Source organism: Psammomys obesus, unplaced genomic scaffold (assembly GCF_907164565.1).
Source record: "Psammomys obesus unplaced genomic scaffold, mPsaObe1.curated_primary_1811, whole genome shotgun sequence".
Taxonomy (NCBI): domain Eukaryota; kingdom Metazoa; phylum Chordata; class Mammalia; order Rodentia; family Muridae; genus Psammomys; species Psammomys obesus.
Window position 1 is genome coordinate 25,482,458 of NW_026592118.1, and position 15,990 is coordinate 25,498,447.

The 15,990-nt window shown below is 37.4% G+C and overlaps 1 protein-coding gene across 2 annotated transcripts in view; it reads left to right on the forward strand.

Annotated features, from left to right (window-relative positions):
* The window catches only part of Rundc3b (RUN domain containing 3B), a 144,163-nt gene that overhangs the window by 104,748 nt on the left and 23,425 nt on the right, over window positions 1-15,990 (forward strand). For both annotated transcript variants that reach the window (XM_055612665.1, XM_055612666.1), the window contains exon 8: window positions 4,418-4,575. In XM_055612665.1, coding sequence (XP_055468640.1) covers window positions 4,418-4,575 — 158 coding nt within the window. The remainder of the gene's footprint in view (window positions 1-4,417; window positions 4,576-15,990) is intronic.

Genomic DNA, 15,990 nt, shown 5'->3' on the forward strand with positions numbered 1-15,990 from the left:
GAGCCTAAGGGGACATGGCACATTCAAACTATAACATCAACACAAAGTTCATTATCATCCACATATGTCACTAACTTAGATTTTAAAAAATACTTCTAAAGTATAGGACAAATGAAGCAAATAGAAATGAGTGTAACTGAAAACAAAGGAAATTAGCAGTTATAAATGGCAATTATCTAGTATTTGTAGGAACTAGAAAAGAATGAAATTAGGAAGATAATCATCTAAAATGTAGGCAGAGAACAAACAATTCAAAGGAAGGGAAATAATAAAATATTTGAAATGGACAATATAAAAAAGAGATTAGCAGAACCAAATGTTGATTATTCACCACATCTACATTCACACTCTTGAAAAACTGAATAAGCTTTTTAAAACCATTCCCCAAAACTAATTAATGAAATCATCAGATTTATGGTTCAGAGATACACTCTAGCAACTGTTGTAACAACAGCGCTCCCTGCTGTATAGTTTGTTTCTATATATATATGGTTTGCTGTATAGATTGTTTCTATACTAGACAAATCAAAGATAATTCCTCAGTGAGTTAGGTGAATCCAGTATATCATTGATACTTATGTGAAGTCATAGAAGTATAATATATGGCAGGAATGTGATTAGTATAAAATATAAAAGCAGTTTTATGTGTAGTCCGTACACAATTAGACATCTGATAATGGTAAGAATGGGCCTGTGTTCCAGCATTTCTGCTCCTGGAAATTCTGGGATATGTGGTCTAAGAAACATATAACTGTGTTCATACCATTATTTTTAATAACAAGAAATTTCTGAAATAATTCTAATGGCCATTGGCTAGACAGGGATTAAACTGTAATATTTATACAATTAAATAATATGTTGTATTAAAAGTAAATGTGCTATGTGGCTAAATTCATCAATGTACATGAAAAGGCAAGTTTCAAAGGAGTACAGACAACACTCAGGGAAATTGAACCATATTTTAAGATATTTGTGGGGAAAAAGACAGGAAAAAAGGAAATGATAAACACATATCTCAAGAGACTCAGAATTATATTCTGTAATCTGCCCTTCCCGCAGATTACAGAATATAATTATACTGGCCTTTATATTGTGGCAATTAATTGAAATAATAGATTGTGTATTGTTTAATTACTAATATTTAAAAGTATTTGTATATTGTTTGTATGAAATATATATAAAGAAAGGTTTTGTGGCATGTGTATGCCCATTGAGATTTCAGTTTTCAATCATTGAGATCCCACCATGAACTAAATATATGAAATTTATCATAGAAAATAGTCTTCAGGGGCAAGTAATAAGTAATATTAGCTACTCTTAACAGGTATCATAAAGCTGAAAGAAAGGAAGCATTTTGTTGATGTCACAAGTAAGAGAGCATGAAATAAGATTTCTCAGTGTTTCAAGTGCTGGCTACTAGGTTCAGTTCCCAGCACCCACATGGCAACTCCAAACCACCTGAAACCCCCTTCTAGATTCCATGGATATCAGACATGCATGTAGAGCACCCATGCATGCATGCAATCAAAACACTCATCCATATAGGTAAATAAAATGTAAATATTTTAAAAATAGCTTTAGGGGCTAAAGAGATCTCAGTGGTTAAGAGTGCCTGCTCTATTTGCAGAGGATCCAGGTTCACTTGCTAGCACCCACTTCAAGCACCCAAGCCCACCTATAAGCCCAGTTCCAGGAGAATCTAATGTCTTCTGGCCTCTGTGGGAAACCTGCATGCACAGGTGTACACACAAACTCACTCAGAGACATCTACATACACATGAATGAAATATAAATGGAGGACTAGAGGTCATCCTACATGCATCAGGGTAACAGGAAAATGGAAGCTCCAAGCTGCCAGAGCGGCTCTCGTTCTGTGGTTTCTGGGTTCTCTCCTTCCTGGCCCTGAAGGCAAGGGAAAGGCAGGTAGATCTCTGAGTTCCAGAACAGCCTGGTATACAGAGCCAGTTCCAGGACAGCCAGGACTACACAGATAAACCGTGTATCAAATAACACTAAGAAGAAGAAAACCTCCCTGAGAGCTTAGGAGCCTCCCAAGTTTAATTTCAGCTAAAGGAGCAATCATCCAGCAGAGAAGAACAGTAGATGAGTTAGTAACACTGAGAATTCAAAAACAGAAATGTTTGGCTTATCAGGGTCATTTATTTGAACTGGTCCATAAAGGAGATAATGCATGGTGCAGGCCTGCTTGAAGAAAGCTGAATTTTATTTGCTCAAAGAAAGTTTAGCCACATGGTGGCAGAAGTCTGCAGCTCTCAAATGGATCTTATTGGAGAACAGCCAGGGAAAACAAGATGGCTGCCGATCCAGCAACTTGGGAGGCCCAGTTCTTCACACCACATTTCAAAACTACCTGCTTGAAGTTGTACACGTTTTAACAACTCACTGCAAAGCAGTGAAAGGCGTCAAGGCTTTTAGGCCATCCGGATTCTTAAATTCAGTTTCTTTGCATCACGAAGGGACATTTTGATAACCTTTGAGGGACAGACTGCTGGTTTGCAGATAATTTTACAATTTTCTGAAACATCCTGCTTCCCGAAGATAAATGTGAGGAGATGCATTCTTTTTTACTGAAGAAGACTCACAGCTTTCTCAAAAGCAAATTGCAAAGATACAGGAGTGTGTGGCTGAATATTAAAACTGAAAAAATACAGGAGTATACAGGTGAATACTGAAACTATAAACATATGGGATTAGAATTAGAAGAGGAAAAAAAAAACAAGAACATAAAATAGACAGCCCATGCCAAACTCAAAAGAGTCTTTGATTTTGTCTGATGGGCTTGGAAAGAGTGCAAGAGATCATAGAACTTGTGATTTTAGGGAGAATTTGGTGCCCGTGTTCCAGCACTCCAAAAAAAACCTCCAGAACATTAAAGGCAAAGTGAACAGAGACTATTGAGATTGTTCAATGGTTAGCGTACTTCCTGCTCCTCTAGAGTACCTCTGGTTTTATTTCCTAACACCCACGTGGAGGGGCGCAATCCTCTGTAACTCCAGTTCCAGGGAATCTGGAACCATCTTCTGGTCTCCATAGGTACCAGGCATATACATGGTACACAAACATTTGTATAGGTAAAACACTCATACACATAAAAAATAGAAATAAATCTTTTAAAACAAATAAATAAAGTGCAATGTAGAAAGGAAAGCAATAGAATATATTATTTTCTCAATGGTAAAAGAGATGGACGTTTCAAAAGTAGCTTTTCATTGCTCGCTCTTGTTTTGCATCCTCTGTTTTGGTCCAATTTTCTAAAGTGTTTACACATTGCCTTGAAAACATCTGCCCATGGAACCTCTTTTTAATGTGTGGAAAGGAATTCTTGATTCAGCAGTGGTCTATTTGGGGCATACCTAAAGAAGCGAAGCTATATGCCAAAGACACTTGTAAAGTCATAGTTTGGTTATGGATCTTTCGTAACCTCAGTGAGAAAAGGGTTAAATAGGTGACTCTTTAATTACCTAGTCATTGCACTGTGCTCCAGCCTACAGAGACCTTTGCTTTTGCTAGTCACTCGTAACTTTACTTACCCGAGAAAGTTTATAGCTGACTGAAAGAAGGAAGTAACAAAACAAAAACAGAAGAACAAAAACAAAAAAGAAAAATGACAACTTTGGTCTTTGGTACAGAAAAAGAATTTGTTTACTTATTCCAAAATAAGTCTTTTCAATGGGCAGGGCCCTGGTAGTGTTACACAATTAACCTTGGAGTTCATCAGAAGTTGTTGGACAAAAGAAGCAGATCCCAATAAAGAAGAAAGCATGGGCATGTGTACCCGGAACTGAAATAGTATTTTCTCTTGGGTTTTATACCAGTTTGTTAACAGTAAAGTTAGTTTGGGAACTGCCTTGTACCCACTGTTCAATTAACCTACTTATTAACTCCTGTGAGCATCAAATATATAGTGCCCGACAATTCAGGAGAAAACCAGTCATTGCTGTGAAGGTATCATTTGCCTTCCATGTCTTCCTCAGGCGTGGGAGCTAGAGTTGGTTCCTGGTGTAGAGAAAGTGTAGCTTAGAGTATTAATATCTGTAATTAGATATTCATGGCCTTAGAAAACCTGCGTTTGTCATCATGAGGTCCTATTTAAGTTCTGTGCATTAAATAATCCTTTTACTTTTGAACAGGAAGAAATAGGCAGGATGTGAAAGTTCAGAGTCACCTGGGAATATATAACTAGACCCAGTCTCCCACTCCGTGTCCCACCCCATAGCATTGAAGAAGGCAGAGCACATACTGAGCTTCTCTATTCAGTTAAGATCATTCATCAGTAAGATTTTAAGATGTTTCATGATAAAATAGATGGAAGTAATGCTGAAGGCGGTCAGCATTTACCTTAAGATCTCTTAGAATTTTTGCAGTTGACATTATCTCTGTGATACTGTATTTCCAGGGTTATCTTGAAGAACTCTTAAGGCTTCGTGAGAACCAACTTTCTGAATCTGTCTCTCAGAATAAAATACTACTTCAGAGGATCGAAGATTCTGATCTGGCCCACAAGTTGGAGAAAGAGCAGTTAGAATATATCATTGTGGAGCTTCAAGATCAGCTGTAAGTGAGATCCTTTTATAAAAATTCTAACGATGTATAAATACTGACATGGAACATGCTTTGCTGTATTATTCAAATTCCAAGAAGTCTGGTTGCTTCTCGTAAAGCCTCTCACTCTTTTTAAGTTAATTTGGTTCCTTACTAGAAAAGTAATCTGTTTTCATTGTAGAAAATTATAAAGCACAAGAATAAAATTAAAATCAGCTCTGCTTTCAATACAGTGTACATTCTAAGTGCATATTATTAATTTTTTAGGTTTCTGTTTTGTTCTGCAGTTCTGGGGCCATCAAACTTACCGAGGCACATCCTCAGCCCTTAAGCATTTATGTATTCACATCAGCTATTGATTCCCTGCAGAAAGGTTGTACATTAGACCATTATTACTCAAGTGCAGTCCTGATGGATGAAACTGATACCAGGCTCTGCCAGGATATCACTGTGCAAAATTTAATGCAGGCTCCTTCTTTAAAATTGTGTAGCAAGCAGTTTTTAGATGAACAAAGCTAAGGTATGCAGTTCTGCATTCTGGTACGAGATCACTGTTCAAAGCACTCCCACTAATTCTACCATTTTGTAAAACTTATGTTCATCTTTTACAGTGAAAAATCTCCACATAATAGTTTTTACTCTTATTGGAGGATTTTTAGCTATTATTAGAGTTCCAGAAAAATTATAGGGATTAGTACACAGAATTGTCACATTTATTTTCCAAGACTCATCAGATTTTAACATTTGCCTTGTAATTTTCTACCTCTCCTCACATACACATGCAGATATTTAAACACTTAGATGTTGTATACATTATAATTCCGCTTTATGCCTTCTGCTTCTGTGTGTCTGATGTTTACTAAGATTAAAGTTATTCTTCTAGATAGCCAATGTTCATAAATGAACCTTAGAAGATCAAATTAATTAATCGTTTCCATCATTCATATTTCAATTTCATTAGTGGTTCTAAAAATGTCCCTCAGTACAGTTTTGTTTCCTTGTCACCAGATCCAATTCAAGGCCATGTTTTCTGTGTTCAGTTTTTTCAGTCACTTTAAACTTAGAGCATTTTCTCAGTTTTTCTCACATGAGATTGATACTGATAAGAAACACAGGCTACTGATTTTTATTGCATTTAATTGTGCTCCTTTGTTTTTGATTTGATGAACTTACCCATTTGTTTTACTAAACTATAACATAAGTTAATTTTGCCTTCAGAGTATAACACCCAAAAGTGTATGAACAAATATTCTGAAATGTTCTGTCTTTTTTAACTGCTTCTGTTCTCTTTTGTAGTTCATACATAAGCTATGATAACAGTTATTCTGAGACCAAATAAATATGACCAATGGCTTTTATTTTACTTACTTGCTTATTTATTTACTTATTTATTCAGTATTTTTTGTTATTGCTTTTGTTTTTTCTGAGACAGCATCTCACTAAGTAGCCTTGGCTGTCCTAGAATCCGAATCCTACTCTCAAGTGCTGGAAAAAGATGTGCACCACCACACCTGGCAGGAGATGGCATTTAAAAGAATAAAAAATATTAGTAAGCAAACATACAAACAACAACCCACACTATTTTCTAGAAGTTTTATGTCCACTCATGGTTCCTATTCCTTCTAATACTGTGAAGGGCTTGTCATGTGTCTATGCAGGGCGGGATAGCCCTTTCCATACACCCTAGCTTCTGTTAGACTGGATAAAAATAACAAGACCAAAATAATAGAGATGGCTGTATTTTCCATTATAATTAAAAGATTAAGAAGGTAGTTACATTTTTCTTTTTTAAGTAATACTCATAGCTTATCTAAATATTTTCATCATAAAATCAGTTTTTATGAGCTCATAAAATGAGTTTTTATAGCATGAGGCTATAATCTCAGCTTTGAAAAGCTGAGGATAAGGATCATAAGGTTGAGCCCATCCTGGACTATTGTATAGCAAGACATTGTCATTAAAAATGAAATATTAAATAAATAAATAAATAAATAAATAAATAAATAAATAAATAAATATAAATAAAACTTTAATACAATATTTTAATTAAAGACTTAAAATTTTATAAGTTTATTTTACTTTTGATAAATGAACACTGCCATTTTCTTCGTTTGAAAAAAAAGTCACCTGTGTTACAGTTTTTAGTAGTGAACTAAAACTGTTATTGATCATTTTTTTTCCAAAGGAAATTTACAGTTATTCCTAACACCTTTAAAGAGGATTTTAACTAAAACAATATTAATAAAGCAACAAATAAAAAGTTGTGTCTAAGGCTGCAGAGCTGGCTCAGTTAAGAGCATTGGGTACTCTTCCCACTCGCCCAGGTTCAGTTTCCAGCACCTACAGGGTGGCTCACAACCATTTCTAATTCCAGTTCCAGGGAGGCACCATGGGCGCCAGGCACAGATGTGGTACAAAGACAGACATGCAAACTGGATATCCATACACATAAAATAAAATAAACACTTAAAATGTATCCACTGATAAAAAAAAAAAAAAAAAAAAACCACTGGACTGTTTTCTTGAGTTTAGAGGTCAACGATTTACCTGTAAGTAATAGAGCTGAAACCCCCAGATAGTTTTAAGCTGTCTCACAAGAGTCCTTTGCATAAAGCTACATTAGAAGATAATGAGCAGGAGAATCAGAAATTCCTATATGAGTGCTATTATTTTACTACTTAATGCTAGTTAGACATAAAATGCAGAACAGTGTGTTTGTGCAGCTGTAGGGAGAAAGTGAGCACCACCACCCCTTATTGCTGATCCATAGTCCATCTCCATAGTCATGAAGTCTGCGTGAGACCTGGAGACTAGGGTCCGTTTCGTTCATTCTGACAAGATAAAGGCAACTGTGAGAAGATAAAACATTTAAATACCCCAGTGTAAAACTCAAAAGTGGGATATTAAGAGATCGAAGAACAGGCGTGTAATGCTGTTTCTACATGGATTGAGTGTCTTTTCTTGATGATTTGAATCCTTTTCCGCTCAGCCTGCTTTTATTTTTTTTATTTTAACATTTCCTAATATATGTATTTAAATTACTGTTATCACTCCAGATTGTTTTAAGCTGTCTCACAAGATTCCTCTGCATAAAGCTACTTTAGAAGATAGTGAGCAGGAGAATGAGATAAATCTTATATGCGTATTCTCATTTTACTACTTAATGCTATTTAGATCTAAGATGCAGAATAGTGAAAACCTTGTCCTACTTAACACCGATAAATATATGTGTAAATTCACATAAAATATGAACATTTTGTAGTTCTGGTAACACTGTACATTAGTGATAAATATAGTACCGGAGTATTTTGAAGGTTTCTTATAGATTAGGACTGTCTCTTCACCTAATAGCTACATCCTTGCCCACATAAGCTTAGTCTGAATTAATGTCTTGAAGCCACTGGTCCTTCACCTCAAAAATAAGGATAATATTCACTTGGTGGATTGTGAAGAATATTAAAGCAGGCCATTGTAATAGGGGTGTGTTGTTAACAGCCGTGGATCCTTGGGTAGAAGACTTGCTATTGAAACAGTCATAAAACACATGCTGCAAACCTCAGGGATAGAGAGCCATACCACAATGTAAAAACCTTGTCCTACTTAACAGCAATAAAATACAAGGAACTTTTAACAGCTTCTGTTAATTATTTGAAAGAGTTTTAGCTATGGTAACATATTCTGTATGGTCTTTTAAGGGAAGTAACGGAAGAGCCTAAACAATAAAAGCAAGAAATCCTTCACTGTTGGTTGAGTGCACACCAGCGAGATAATTCAAGAACCAGATTGCTCTGAATCACAGCACATAGTAATGGTGTCATCCATCAGCCAACAAAATATAAGTCAGTGACGCCATACTTCCTGGCTCACAGCCTAGAGTGAGTTGTGCAGATCCTAGCAAGAGAATGCTATGATGTCATCATGGCCTACTTAAAAAGGAAGTTATGATGGATCCTAATAATCTGGTCATAATACACATTTAGCAGATGATACTTCTTTTACTTACAGTTGTGTTAATATGAGTTGAATACTTTATTGTCCATATTAAAAAGATACTGAGAAAAATACAGAGAGGACTAGGGAAATGGCCCAATTGGTAAAGATCTGGACCTGAGTTTGATGCCATGTGAAAAAGCCAGGTTCTGTAACACATATTTGTACCTCAGCACTGGGAAGGCAGAGCCAAGCCAGTTCCAGGAGCCTACTGGCCAGACAGTCCAGACTACTTGGCAAGCTCTAGACCAGAGACAGAAGCTGTCTGAACAATGAAAATGTCTTGTGGGACTCCTAACAGTGGGGGCGAGGCTGTCTCTGACTCTTTTACCTGTTTTAGGGACCCTGTTTCCCCTACTGGGTTTCTTTGTCCAGCCTTAATGCAAGAAGAGGTGCCTGTTGCCTGGTCCTAACTGCAACTTGATAGCTTGATAGGCCATGTTCACATGACACCCCAGGAAGCCTGCCGTTTTCTGAAGAGAGATAGAAGTACAAGGCGAGGAAGGTGCACTGGTCGGGGAGGAGGGTGGAGAAACTGTGGTTAGGATCTAATCTACGACAGAAGAATGACTAAAAAGATGTAAATAATTAATTTTAAAGTAATTCTAAAAAGTTTAAAATAAAATGATGGACAGATACAGAGGTATGCACACAGTCATAAACACACGCACAAAGAAAGCAGAAAAAAAGGAAATGCAGCGAGACTAGAAATGTAAACCATGCTATATTACATTTTCTTAAGATTGATGGGAAATCTGATAGGATGCTAAATTATGAAAGATAGTCATTTTATGTGCCTGATAGTCCATTGTCTTTATGTATAATGTATTCTATTAAAATCCATTTCTTATTTTATTTCTACATAATTTGCAAGATTAATGTATTTCAAAGAATCATTAGGTTGTATTTGGAGGCACAAAATGCATAAACATGTGATTTATTGCAGTGATAACTGGAAAATGAGGACAGACCTAAAGGAAAAGAGTACTTTTGTATTCATGAAGCTAAGTTGATATAAATTCAAATCAGAGCATTATAACCATAAAATGTTAAATGTGATATTTATAGTATTCTGAAGAAAATACAGAATATACACAAAAGGAAATTTAAACAAAGTGTTACAAAAACAAGAAAGACAACTAATAAAACCAGGAAATGAGACAGAAAGCTTATAGACATAGAAAACAAATACTAAAGTGATCAAAGTCTCTGTTTATTAGCAGTTAAAACTCTTTAAGGGACAGCTTGAAAACATAGGTTAAGAAATCATATTTGCCATGTAGTCTTGTAGACTACATGTTTTAGATTCAAAGACAAAAGAGGGAAAAGAATAATGCATAGTGAATAGTAATTATGAATAGTAATTAAAAGAGAACAGAAATAATTACACAAATATAGTTTAAAGCTGCAAAGTTATGACACTTTGAAAGACATGTTAATAAAAGCTCATGCAGTTATATATTAAATGATAGAGCTTCAAGATTTGTGAGGAAAAAAATGAACAGAATTGAAGGCAAAAATAATTGTAATAATAGTTTGAGTATTCACTATTATTCTGAGCAACGACTAGAAGAACCAGACAAAAGATAAGAAAGGAGCTAAGAATATTTAAGGAACATATTAAGCTAATTAACACTGTACCTAGTGAAGTTCTTGTCTCCTCCAGGTCTTTCTATCTCCTTCTTCTTCCATAAGGATTCTGTCACTCTGCCCAAAGTTTGGCTATGAGTCTCAGTGTCTCCTTCGATAGCCTGGTGGACAGAGTCTTTCAGAGGTCCCCTATGGAAGGCTCCTGTCCTGTTCCTTGTCTTCTCCTATTTCCAATGTCTATCTTGTTTGCCCTTCTGAGTGAGGTTTCAGCCTCTCCTCTAGGGTCCTCCTTGTTGTTTAGCTTCTTTAGGACTATAGATTTTAATGTTTATTCTACATTATATGGGTAATATCCACTTTTAAGTGAGTATATACCATATAAGACCTGGAGGGGACAGTAACTCCACAAGGAGACCAGCAGAGCCAAAAGTCCTGGGCCCAGGGATTCCTGCAGAGAATGGTACTGCAGCCAATGACCATGCACTGAAAGGACCTAGAACCCCTGCTCAGAGGAAGCCCATAGGCGGCTCAGATTCCAATTGGGTTCCATAGTAAGGGGGGCAGGGACTGCCTCTGTCATGAACTCAGTGGCCTGCTCTTTAATCACCTCCCCCTGGGGGTGCAGCCTTGCCAGGCCAAAAAGATGATGCAGCCAGCCTTGATGAGCCCCGATAGGCTAGGATCAGATAGAATGGGAGGAGGTCCTCTCTTATCAGTAGACTAGAGAAAGGGCATAGGGGAAGAAGAGGGAGGGTGAGTGGGACTGGGAGGAAACAAGGGAGGTGGCTACAGTAGGGATACAAAGTGAATAAATTCTAATAAATAAATTAGTTAATTTTTTAAAAGCACTGTACCTAGCATATATATCCTCAAGGGCCCATTCGCATTTTCAAGATATGCCATATGTGAGAACACAGTTCTTAGCACATTTTAATAAGATAGCACACAGTATCTTCTCTGACAAGAAAGCAGCATGTGATTTATCCCTTCAACAAAATATAGCCTAACCTAAACTAGAAGGAAATTTGGTGATATGCTACAACAGGGATAAAGTTTAAAGACATTATTTACGCCAAGTGAAAAAATCATTAACAAAAAGGTTATGCTTCCAGTTACATGAGTGTGTTTATCACTTTTCTCCTTGTGGTGTCCAAATAACTGACAAGAAGCAGCTTCACTGAGGAAGGGATTTATTTTGTAGTTTAGAAAAGGATGCATTCTATCATGGCAGTGATGAAGTGGCTGTGGGAGTCAGAAGGCAGAGAGAGAGAGTGTGAATGGGGCCTGGCTATCAAACCTCAAATCTGGCCGCCAGCAAGTCCCTCTCTCTAGAAAGGCTCTACCTCAGCCTTCCAAAAATGGCACCAGTTGGGGACCACAAGCTGAAACATGAGCCTATGGAGGACAATTTGCATTTGAAATATAACAATGAGACCATTAAAGTAGTAAAAAGGAAAAATCACAGAGACAGAAAGCAGAATAGCTGGGTATTGTAGCACAGGCCTTGCTGGGTTTTTTTTTTCCACTTTTTGTTGTTTATGTATATATGATTTCAGAGATTATAGTTTTTTCTTCTTTTTTTAAAAATACATTCCAATCACATTGTTTCCTCCTTCTTCTCCCAGTTCCTTACCCTCCAGATCTACCCCTTTGCCATTTCCCTTCAGAAAAGAGTGGACCTCCAAGGGATATCAGCCAAACACTGCACAACAAGGGACAATAAGACCAGGCACAAACCCTCAGATCAAGGCTAGACAGGGTGACTCAGAGGAGGAAAAGGTGAAAGAGTCAAAGACACATCCACTCCTCTGTTAGGGGTCCCACGAGAACACCACATAACAACCATAACACATATATACAGAGGACCTAGCACAAACCCATGCAGGCTCCCTGATTTCCTCTTCAGTCTCTGTGAGCCCTAAAAGCCTTGCTGAGTGGGTTCTGTGGGCCTTGTTCTTGTGGTGTTCTTGACCACTCTGGTTAGTTACATCGTACATGTATCCACTGGGGCAGGACTTCTCACCATCCATTGGTCTCTGCATTGTGTCTGGTTGTGATTTTCTGCAGGGCTTGCCATTTGCTGTGAAGAGAAGCTTCTTTGATGATGAGTGAGAGGTACACTTGTCTGTGGTTCTAAGGATAAGTTCTAGAATGTACTTAGGAGTTATGCTGGTCTAGTGCAGTGGCAGTAGTGGGTTTTCTCTAAGATCCATGGCCTCACTAGTCCTGGGTAGTTAGCTAGGTTTTTAGAACTAGCCATGATTGCCTTCTTGTTAAATGACCTTAATTCCATGTGGTCAACACATGATCACTACTATTCCACCTTTAGGGACATCTTGCCTTGCCTTGCTGGTCACTGTTGTGATTCACAGGTGTCACAGCTAGGACTATTGATTGCTTCCATCCCTTGGCAGCTTGCATAGTACCTTCTGAAGCTGTGTAAGCTAGACTGCAAGAAGGAGGTTTCAAGTTGGATCCAGCTCAAATCACCTGAGTCCTGTGCTCTAAGTATATAGTGTCTTCAGCGAGACACGTACCTTCAGTCTCTGAGAGGCAACCAAGAGCAGTACAGTAGCCTATACTGTTTTGAGAGTCACTGGCCTGCTTGTGCAACAACACACACAGAGCTTTCTCATATCTGCTACTAGGGTTTTTGTTACATAGTCCATGGCTCATGTTGGGGCCATTGTTGTCTCAAGTGTAATAACTATTTAAGATATATTTTTAAAAAACTTTAGGTAAATATGAAATAGTATGAGTCTTTGAAGCTTTATTAAATAACTGTGGTATTTGTCTTTCCTCCTTCTATATTGAGACAGTGATGTTGAGCTGTTTCTAAAGTAACTTTTTAAAGGGAAAAACCACAACCAACCTGGAAAAAGCATTTTTTTTTTCAGGTATAGTGTGTCCATCCAACTGAGAAGAATCAATTTTTACTTCATGTTCATTGTATCTAGGTAACTAGACAAAGCACTTTAAAGCACTGTTTGGCTGTGATTTACAGGAGTAAGGAACATAGCAGGGTGTTGTGGTCTTAACGCTAACAAGGACATACATTTATCTTTACCTCAAGGAGAACATGCATTTGTCATCTGTTGTTTCATTCTAAGTGGCAAGCATTGAACTATTGGATTGTGTCCTGGTCTCAGACATGTCGGGCCTAAGAACTTGAACTTAATTTCACATTATGATCAAAATGGAGACAGGGAGGCAAAATGGCTTCTGTTATGCTAAAGGTGACAGCAGATATTAACAGAGGAGCTGCAGTTATGTAAGAACTAAATTAGGTCTCATGTGAGGGATGAAGTCATACTTTTTAAATCTATTTATTTACACTTCTTGTATCTTTTTCCCTTCTCCACCCCAATTCCGTCCAACACCCCAACATTGGGTAGGAGAGAAGGTTAGTGGGTGGGGAGAAGGGGCATAGTTTTCCTTAGCAACTTCATGCTGTTTAGGATCATTGGATTCCTTGGGGCAGGTCCAGTCCTTGTTTCAGGATATCTCCAACTTCTCATCATGCTGCATCAACAGCAACAAGGAGCAGCAGCAGCCTTGTTCTTTCTTAGAACCCCCTTTCTCTCTCTGGACTCTGGCCTTTATTCCCTCTCAGATTCCTTAGAATTAAACTATCTGCAGCTGGCAAAGAATTCCTCTCAAAGCTCTCATGAGGCAAATAGTTTGGTGCTGTGGACAATCTGAATCAGTCCCATATCCCACACCTGGGATTAAAACAAAAACATGTTTACATATTATAAACCAAAATTTCTACAACAGAGGGGCTATAGTTATGTAAAAATTTTAAACTGATTAAGGCATCTTGTGTTCAGGGATCAGTAGACCAAAAGCAATTCACAAATGTAATGAATTTCCAATAAAAATGCCCACAATGTTCTTTACTTAAATGGGGGGAAAAAACCCACCAAAATTCATATAGACACAGAAAAGACCTTGTATAGCCATAGTACTCCTAAGCATAGGAATAATATTTGAGGGATTGCCCTTCCATACTTCAAGATATATTATAGAACTAGAGTAATAAAAAACAATATGGCACAAAAAACAGATGTGTAGATCAATAGAATAAAATAGAAGACCCAAATATGAATACACAAAACTCTAGCCACATAACATTTGAGATAAATGCCAAAAATATACACTGGAGGAAAGGTAGCATCTTCAAGAAATGGTTCTGGGAAACTGTATCTCCATGTGCAGAAGAATGAAAAGAGACATGTATCTAGCGACCCACAAAAGAAATAACTCCAAGTGGACCAAAGGCCTTAACTTGAAACCTGAAACACTAAAGCTGTGGAAGGAATTATAGGAATTACAGGTGTACTGAGTAAAAGACCAACTATTAACAAGTGGGGCTGCATAAAAAGCCAAGGAAGCAATTGTTATCAATTAAAGAAGAAACCACAATATGAGATATATCTGCCGGAAATATATATGTCAGAATGTACCAGTGCTTTTAATCCCAGCACTCGGGAGGCAGAAAAAGGTGGATCTCTCTGAATTCCAAATCAGCCAGTATCATATAGTGAGAAAAAAAAAAAAAAAAAGAATAGAAGAAAAATGATTTTTAGGGCGGGGAGAAAATTACCATGACTGTATAATGGATAGATTATTATCTCAGTTTTACTAGAGCAGAGAGGACGGAGCCTGGTGGCGCAAGAGCTGTAAGGACAGCTGCTCTGTAGGCTGAGGCAAATCCCATTTGCCTGGTCTTCAGAGCGAGCTCACGGCCAGCCTGAGCAACACGATGAGACCTTGTCTCAATGTGCGGAGTTAAAAGAGGGCCACGGCTAGAGCTCAGGTGCAGTGATTGCTTACCGTGTGCCGGGCTGAGGATCACTCAACCAGCACCGCAACCAAAAAAAGAGAGGAAAGAGCAAGCAGTCAGATGATGGTGGTTGGTTTCACGTACTATGAAGCGTTAAATATCACTGGACTGTGTAATTAAAACCGCTAAGATGTTTTATAGTATGTGCTTTTCACCATGAAACCATTTTTAAATTTAAATGTGCCATTTAGAGTGCAGCACGATTAGTGGTTTGATAAACAAAATGTCAAAGTGTTTATAAAAGAGTAACAGTAATAAGCCCAGTTAGCCAGGCCGATCAGTTTTGTTTTCTAAACTTTCTGAGGCAAATTATGTCCTTTCATTCCCACATTCATTAGTTCACTCTTTAAAACTAGACATTTTTCTCACATAAGCACACCCAATAAAATTAGAAGCATTTCTTTTTATCATCCAATCTTCATTGATAACAAAATTCTTACAGTTTTTAAAAAAAAAAATCTGTTTTTACAGTGTACTTTAAAGAATCAAAATTGACTACTAGGATATCTTAAATTACAGCATGGCTCTTTTTTTTATTTCTATTAGATAACCTCTATACGTTCCTTATTATAAGCCCCTGGCGTTGTTAGCATTATCTCTGGACAGATCATGAGGCTCCAGCCCAGGCTCAGAATCTGAATTTTAACAAGGTTGCCTAGGGGCTTAAAAGACTCATATGAGACATGCTCATGGTCTATAAAGTAGATCCTTTACATCCAGATTAGTGAGTCCCAGTTCCATTTGCTCCAAGGCACATATATAGAAAGAACCTGAGAAGGAATGGAGGCTAGGAGAGAAGATAAATATCACATAAGCTAAATCTTTTCTGTAATTCATGAGAAATATGTCCAAACTAATGACATGGAAGGAAGAAAATGTAAATAAATATTTAGTAGAAAAAGTAGAGAGACATGAGTGCCTTGCATGAAGTCAGAAAACAAAATACTAAAAGTAAATGAGTACTTGTCTAATTTACTCCCACTCAGCTTCTAAAATCTCCG